Here is an 8,962-nt window from a genome sequence, read left to right on the forward strand (position 1 = left end):
CTGGAATGAATTGGCTCAACTGGCCTTAGGCTGTTACTGTAACTCTATGTTGATATTACTGAGTTATTTTTGACTTCCTATGTAAATAGATAGCTAGCTAGATAGATAGACAGACAGACATGAATGTGTGTGTGTGTGTGTGTGTGTGTGTGTGTGTGTGTGTGTGTGTGTGTGTGTGTGTGTGTGTGTGTGTGTAGATAGAAATGAAAGGTAGAAAACTCAAAAAAGAGAGAGAATCACAAATGGTAGGACAAAAACAGAGAATAACAAAACACTGAATGGCTGATGAGTGAGTCACAAAATATTGAATATTTCTCTCTACTGCACCGTCTTACTCATGTGTACTAATTCTAACCCTAACCCTAACCCTAACCCTATCTGTGCCCTTATTTTTAACTCTATCTGTGCCCTTATTACTAACCCTACACATTATGATACTAAAAACATTTTCCTTAACACTACCACTACACAAGACAAAATTACTCAGAATATAGACAAGACAAAATATGCACAACACTGACTCTGTCCCCTTGCCTAACCCATACTCTAATCCTATTCTGCAAACAGTTGCATATTCACAACTGCTATAACACAGTCAAGCATATATTCACAACTACTACTTTTTCATTCAAGCATTAATTTTCCTGCATAGTCCTGCTTACCTACACTATATAAAACTAAATTCAACCATATGTTCATAGGTGAATACTAAACTAACTGCCCTGAAGGGCCATTTTAATCCTAGCCAATAACCTGAGGTCAGAATCAAACCCTGTACCCTCTCTCTATGTGGTAAATACATTAACCATCATGGCTATGCATGCTCTTTTTTTTAATTCACAAAAATCTTTCTATCAAATGTGATCTTACCTTCTAACTTATATCCATATATAGCAAGATTATTTTGGAAGAAAGTAATGACTAACTTCTAATTTGTAATGCAATGGGACATATTATATCCAATTTCATAAGCTATGAAACAAAAAAAATCCTATTCCTCCTGACCCACAACATGGTATTGTGAAAGGGGGATCATGCTTACTTAATTTAGTAAACTTCTTTGAGAAAGTCAATAAGCTGTAGATAATGGTCAGATGTAGACTCTTGTAATGTAAGATTGCTAGCAAACTGGCTGAGCAGACCAGTTTGTAACCAGACTGAAATACAACCTATGTAGTTAAATTAGCAAGTCCTTCCATCCACCCATCCACAACCCCTTTTTCCCATTTTTGCACATAGGGTAGGGGTGTCATTTCAACAGTGACAATCATCTAGAGCCAAGGTTTACATCGCTGGGTGGCTTGCCCTGCCATGGTAGTTCTTCCACACCACACATTCACATGCATATCTATGGCTAATTGTAGAGTGTCCAATCCAACTACTGCATGTCTTTAGAATAGGGGAGGAAACCAGACCACCCAGATAAAACCAATGCGAACACAGGGAGGACATGAAGTCTTTGCACAAAGGGTACCCCAGCTGAGAATCAAACCAGGGAACGCTTGCTGTGAGGCAACAACACTATCCGCTGCCCCACTGTAAATTAGCAAGTGTCATCCCAGAAAGCAACTAGTGTGGTTCCTCAGGATTCATTACTGGGACCCCCTTCTGTTTGACATCTATTTCTCTAATATCCATACCACTAACTGAGATATACAGCTAACTAACCTTGCTGATTACTACAAACTCCATGTTGTCATTCACTCAGCATCCAAAACTGTTTTACTACAGCAAGGGCTAAACAAATCGAATCAGTAGTATAGTAGAAGAAACTGGCTTAAATTAACTATGAAGCAGTATTGCATTGTCTCAACAACTGCTCATAGTAATGACAGAACCCCACTCCAGAATAATACAGTTGTCAGATAACTTGGTGCTTTTGTAGAGAATTCCTTATTATTTGGCCATCATGTATCAAAAGTAACAATTAATAACTAAAGTTATTTCATCCAGGTCAGAAAATATGTTATAATTCCTCGGTATTCTGTCTTGATTTGACTGATTATAGAATATAATGCCCATTTTAGTATTTCCCTATTCAAACATCTCATGCAGTTAGAAAGACCCCAAAAGTTCCTAACTAAAAAAAAAATCACCAGACTAAAGACTCTCAGCTACTGAGATAGGCTTGAATTTCTTTCCCATCTCTTATAGATGTCTGTGCTGCGATTTATGTCTAGCATTCTGGCTGTTAAGACCTCAGTCCTTTCTGATCTCCCACACCTCCGCAAAGCAAATGGCTTCAAAACACTGAAATGAAAATCTCCATCAACAAATAAAAAAAACATGGAGGATGGACAGATTTATTACTCAGTGCTTCACTATCTCTTGTATGATCTTTCTTTTTTTTACATATAAAAAAGTAAAACCCTAACTTCCTCTAATGCAAACCTTGACAAGTGGATAGGTGCCTGTAAATTCATCCGGGGCCTGATTTATTTTGCCCTACTGGAGACAGAATGTGCTCTGTGAGGACAAGGATTGACAAACTAATTATGGTCTATGCGCATGCTCTGCCTTGCAAACTCTGTGAATCTATTATTTTTAAGGGAGGTCAATCCCACAGTTTTGGAAGATGATGTCTAGTTTATCTGCCATATGTGCAGATTCATAGTTTACAATTCCTGCTTATGTAATAGTCAATGGAATACACCTGTGATTTTATTCTTGTAAGTTTTATGGTCTGAAAGTATCTAGCAAACATATTATGTAAGTCTTTCTTGAAGAATAATAAAAAAACTCTGTTTATTTTTCCTAAAATTTGCTCTTATTTCCTGAAATGCAAAATAAAAGCATGTATACAATAATCTCCACAATGCAGTTTTTTGTTGTTTAGATGTTTTACTGATTGTTATCACTTTTTCCAGTTGTTCATCTGCTATTTTCTTTCTCACATGGTGCATTTTATTGTACTGCAATAGTATATACTTCAAAAGAACTCTCTAGATTGAGCTGTTTGGGAATTTCTTTCAGTGCCATCACATCATCATGCCATTTCATTTAACTATTGTCCAGGCTCACCCATAGAAAGGGGATTTAACAGTCAATTTAGCAAGGCCGGCCTTTGGATGCATGGATGGCCTGTAGTGCTTGAAGGAACTCTAGTTCCTTCTGTGAAGACATAAGAGACTGTGACCCTTTCCAACAGAAAATACACCCCCCCTACAGCACCTGTAGTTCTAAGTGCCATCTTACCTCATCTCTCATTACATCCTTGTCGATTTGTGTGTTAAAAACAAATGTATCTGTTACATGAGTAAGTTGCAGAATGTATCATGTTATTATGCTTTCAAAAAACATGTACTTCATAAAATTAGACTATCACAAACAGAAATCATAATGCAACAGAAATACACACATAATGCAACAGAAAGACACACTTCACTCTCATCCCATCTCCCTCTGGCAGTGTACCTGCTTTCACCCCACATAACTCCCTCAGCATTACACCCTGTTTTCTCACTCCCCTCCCTCTCTTCTTAAACCTCACAACAAGCTAATATCCCCCCTAATGTGCCTTTCTCTCCACCTCCTAACTTTTTACTCTGCTTCTTCCTGTTATTCCCTTTTTTCTTTTTTCTTACTTCTACTCTAAACTCTTCCTCTCCCTCTTGCCGTACTATAACTCTTACACGATTCCCGTGTGAATCTCCTTTGCCCCTACTGTTATATCTCCATTGTATGAACAATTGTATTTGTAAATATTTGCTAATGTTTTGCTTAAAAAATATATTTTTTTAAATTCCTACTGTATATTGTAATTTTAATACTATGTTCTTCAACTACATTACTATTTTATGCAATTGCATATGATTTGTTTGCTCTGTATAATGTCTTTATGGAGCTTTTCTCCCTAGGACTCCATTGAAAATGGGCTCTCCTCGGCACAATGGACTATCCTGGTAAACAAATTGTAAAATAAAAAAAAAAAATAAAAACAATCTATTAAAATGAACATAGATGGGTAGAACAGACAAATAACTTTTAATTTTCCCAGGGAGCATTGTCATTTTCAGCATCTACATTAGCTTTGTATAACTCTTGCTTGAGCATATCATCTTGTTAAAATAATATATATTTTATTTGTTTTTAGAGTACAAATAGGACGAATGAGATGCTTCTCCAAAAGATTAATAAAGCCAGGAAGATTCATATTGTTCCATGTCATCTCAGGGGAAAATTTGTGTTACGTTTAGCTGTGTGTGCAAGAACAACAGAACTGAGTCATATCCAGTATGCCTGGGAGGCCATCATTAAAGCCGCAGAAGAAATCTTGATGGACGAGAGAATATGAAATCGACATTTGATTATTAAGTGGAAAGAAACAGAAACAATACTGCATTACTATGAAAAATGGGGCCATTTTTTCATATGCGTAATAACCTGTTGTATGGCAATATCTGTATTACAAATGTATTAAAGAACAGGTTGTCAGGTACTTAATAGGTACTGTATTACATTCCACTGACACTGTGTAACTGAAAAATATTCTGTTTGTTTTAGAATCCAGCACTACCCCCATACCATAATTACTGGTATACCTAAATCAATAAGATGTTTGCACTTGCACTTCTTCAAATAATTTCTTTTCTGAAAAATGTATTTTTTAAATTCTGAAGCTGAGTTGTATTCTGTCTACAGTAAGAGGTCTTCACTCTTTTCACGATGCTGGAGTGGTGTGTGCAGAGTGATACAGCATGTAAGAAAATGGAAGAAACTTTGGACCACTGTGAGTCAGTCTTGAGTTAGTGGGTAATGGCCATTGTTTTCTGTGTGGCTTTTTTTAGTCCAGAACCAGTATCTCCATAAAACACAAGGAAATATAAGTGCAATACAGAAAGTGAACTTTATTGTTTTGAAGTGGAAAGGAAATTCCAGCACAGACAATAGAAACTAGTAGCATTTGATAATGGAAGTAGTATGTTTTACAGATAAAGGAAAATAACAGAAAAAATCACGCATTCTGATTACATATCAAATCTGAACTAAAACAGCAGCAAAACAGAGTTTCAAGTATTTTTGTTTCTGTTAAGTGAGAACATGGCTCATTGGACAAAAAGCATAAGCTCTAATCCAAGGAGTACATGTTCTGCATATGTGAAACAATGAATATTGAAGTTAGTTGTAGTAATTAAGAATCTTTGAGAAACATTCACAAAAAGAAAAAGGATGAATCTAGTCAGTGTTTCCAATGAAGTGAAATAATTTTATGTAAGGATCATATTAAGTATCTCTTAACTATATTTGCTTTAAGGATGTAAAAAATATATTTTAGTCATATAGCTACAAATGTAGTTTTCTATTTTATTTAACTTTGCCTTTAGTTTTTCAAAAGCTTAGCACAAATTGATCACCTTTCTATATTCAAAGATGTATCTGCACAGTATCAAAATGGTCTAGCCACTGTAAAAGGAAATTTGCACTATGGGAAGCTGAATTAGCACTGCCATCTTAAAAGAGCACTTGTAATGACCTACAGGGTTAAGTAGGAATAAAAAATAATTGAAATTGTTCTCATATTGCAAAATAATCTTGCATTTTCTCACTGTCTTTGTGCAAAACAGAAGCAGAATCATCACATGTAAAAATTAGTAACTTTCAAGCTTATTACTGAGGGAAAAGACGTCACAAGTATAACACTTTCAAATTTATAGTAGCTATTCATTCATTCATTTATCATACTAGAACTGTTATAAATTAAATAAAAAGTACAACCTCAGCTTAACCAGAAATTTACTTGGAATAGCATAAAATTATTTTCACTTTCACTCCAGTCGGTGCTGGTTTTCAGCTTCAACATAACTCTCAGGTCATATGATATGTCAGCAACAAAATATCTGACTTGAAACCTCACCATAACAGTAATATTTTTCACTTTCTGTTCCTTGTTTTTGGTCTGTAAGGGAATACATAAGCATCACCCAGACAGCCTACACACTTATACTGGTAGGTTATTTGAATTTACTACAAATGTTTGGCATCTCATTTAATCAACAAATGATTAAGTGAACCAAAAATATCTAAAACCTTGATAGGTTGAGGTCTTAAAGCACACAAAACCATTTTTGTGTGGGCTTGCTCCCCTTCAATGTGGGAAAAGACCCCATATTTCTGAACTGAATTATTATATATAAACCATAAGAAATCTCCAGTACACAGAGTTGGGTGCAAATGACCAGATATATTGCAACTAGAATGACAAAGAGATAACTTTTTCTTCTCAGTGCTTGAAATTTCTTTTGGTTGGAATTTATTATCCATGCACCAGGTTGGTGTGAGTCTCCTGGCAAAAGTTCTTCTGAGATATATATATATATATATATATATATATATATATATATATATATATATACTTTACATTGACCAAAAATTCATCAAACTGAACATTTTTAAAAAAGTAATGTTTTATACAGGGTGACAAGACCCCTGCTCCCCACATGTTGCAGGTCACATCCCCCACACCACCACTACTTATATATACCAGCTCCAAAGTCACACATCCATGGAGAAGGGTAGAACCTCTCTCCCCTCCATGCACCTGAACACTGGCATTGTGTGACAAAATTGCATTTTGATGGAAAGAAGCACCTAAAAAGATTCACTATACTGAATGTGCGATCAAAGGATTGTAACACACACACAAACACACACACACATGATTTTATATATATATATATTGCTTGTAATCATATCCATAAACCATCAAATCACAAGTAATCTACAAAACAATTAAGCTTACCTTTAATGGAAAAATTTAATCTACCGATCATAAAAAAATTGAATGGAAAGGAAAACTATTTTCTTTTATTTTATTTTCATTAAAGTAAAAATAAAAACAGCAAAAAAATATTAACTATAAGAAATTATTTGTATTAACAGTAACACTGTTCAGACCTAATTTGTCTGATTAGTGGTACTGTTATAGAAATGGGTTTTGTATCATAATGTATAGGTCTGGAGTTCAGGACAGGAGAATGGTTAAGATGAGCATACCCGAATAAGGTAGGCAGGAGGGATTGTCCTTTACACCACATTCTTCATATGTGCTAACCCTAATCCTACTGCTGCCCTTAATCACAACCTTATGCATTACTTTTCCAAATATCTTTTCCTAACCTTACCACTCCACAAGACAGATAAAAAAGACACACACAAGCACACATAAACAACAAACATTGACACATGTACACTGCATACATACCAATACACTTACACAGAGTTAAATCTAGCACTTTACCTAGCCCTTGCTCTAATACTAACCCAGAAACACCTGTTCACATTCAAAAAAAACATTCACACACCCACCAATCAGTCTATCCCCTACCTAGCTCTTCTTATTATCCTAAAAGTTAAAACTTCACTTACCCGAATGCAAGCACCAGGCATTCACACAAAAAAAAAACAGTCAATGAGCCTCCATTTGATGTCTCCTGATGTCAGCAAACAGAATGTTCAAAGTGCGTCCAATATACCTTGTCAACAAGATATGCATTTGACAATGACGATGTGTGTGTACACGTGCATGCGTGTGTGCATGCGCACGCATGTGTGTGTGTGTGTGTGTGTGTGTGTGTGTGTGTGTGTGTGTGTATATATATATATATATATATATATATATATATATATATATATATATATATATATATATATATATATATATTATATATAATTATACTTAAAGTAATGCAGAAACTGACACAATAGCATTGACATGTCATTGTGCATACTCTGAGACCTGACCACAGAGCATGCCATGAAAACACAGTGACAATCCTCCATGCACTTCCCATGTGGACAGAACTCTACACTAATTATATATACTAACTCTAAGGTTTTACAATACCCAAAAAAGGGCATATTATCTAACCCTGGAGAATGTGTAATCTTACATATCTGTCAATCATCTGTTTTGTCAATCAAAGTGTGTCCACAAAACAGATGTTGGCTTTACAGCTTGTCAATCACATTAAGCACTCCTCTATATATATATATATATATATATATATATATATATATATATATAAATAATATATATATAATATGTGTGTGTGTGTGTAATTAATATATACATATGTAATAAATATACACACACACACACACACACACACACACACACACACACACACACACACACACACACATACACACATACATATACATATATAAAATAACTCTAAATTCACATAAATTGAGAGAAAAAGGAGAACGGGAGAAAATCATTATCTCCATTTTCTCTGACTTTAAACTTTGATTAAATCTACCTTGGGAACTTCTAGTTACCTCATCCTGAGTGTCACATAACTGAAGATCAACAAAGAGTTAGCCTTCCTCTTCTGTGTATTTCTAAGGCATCTTGACAGTAACTGCTTTTAATATATGTGTAGCACAATACCTCTGGCCTCTGTCACAGACTGGTTATCCAGCAGTCAATATTTAGTCCAAGGAAGGTGAACATTCCATGGGGTACAGGATGTCACCATCTCCAGCCAGTCTTCAGATGGCCCAACTGGTGTTGCAAGTTAGTCATTGGCAATGTGGATTCCTTACTTCCACACTGTATGCTTACTGGAAGTAATGATTAACATGTTTCCTTAATAACAGGAATCTATTTAATTTTCCATACAAACTTCCCTGTACTTCTAGCTAAATTTGGTCTGCACAACCTTGACACCTATCAAGTTATCATAACTACTTGATATTTTCATTGTGCAAATAACATGATACAACCTACTCCACCCAGTCTGGTATATGTTTCCTTATTCGAGGACCACTTCCTGGAAGCTCATTAGGTCAGAACCAGCCAGTCTAATGCAATTAAAAACATTTTTGTGCTGTAACTTACTTTGAGGCTTAGAAATCTTGAAGATAGTTATGGCACAGAGGCAGTTCAAAGGGTTTGTCTCTCCATTAGAGGTGTGTGTGTGTGTGTGTGTGTGTGTGGGGGGGGCAATTAACCGAAAAT

General features: G+C 35.3%; 1 protein-coding gene across 1 annotated transcript in view; it reads left to right on the forward strand.

The window, feature by feature from the left end:
• The window catches only part of DDC (dopa decarboxylase), a 696,490-nt gene extending 689,151 nt beyond the window's left edge, over nt 1–7,339 (forward strand). Inside the window, exon 14 of the mRNA XM_044064799.1 lies at nt 4,094–7,339. Within this exon, the coding sequence (XP_043920734.1) occupies nt 4,094–4,294 (201 nt within the window). The 3' untranslated portion in view covers nt 4,295–7,339. The remainder of the gene's footprint in view (nt 1–4,093) is intronic.
• The last annotated feature ends 1,623 nt before the right edge of the window (nt 7,340–8,962 follow it).

The sequence above is a fragment of the Protopterus annectens genome, chromosome 3.part0 (assembly GCF_019279795.1).
Source record: "Protopterus annectens isolate FY-2018-M chromosome 3.part0, PAN1.0, whole genome shotgun sequence".
Taxonomy (NCBI): domain Eukaryota; kingdom Metazoa; phylum Chordata; order Ceratodontiformes; family Protopteridae; genus Protopterus; species Protopterus annectens.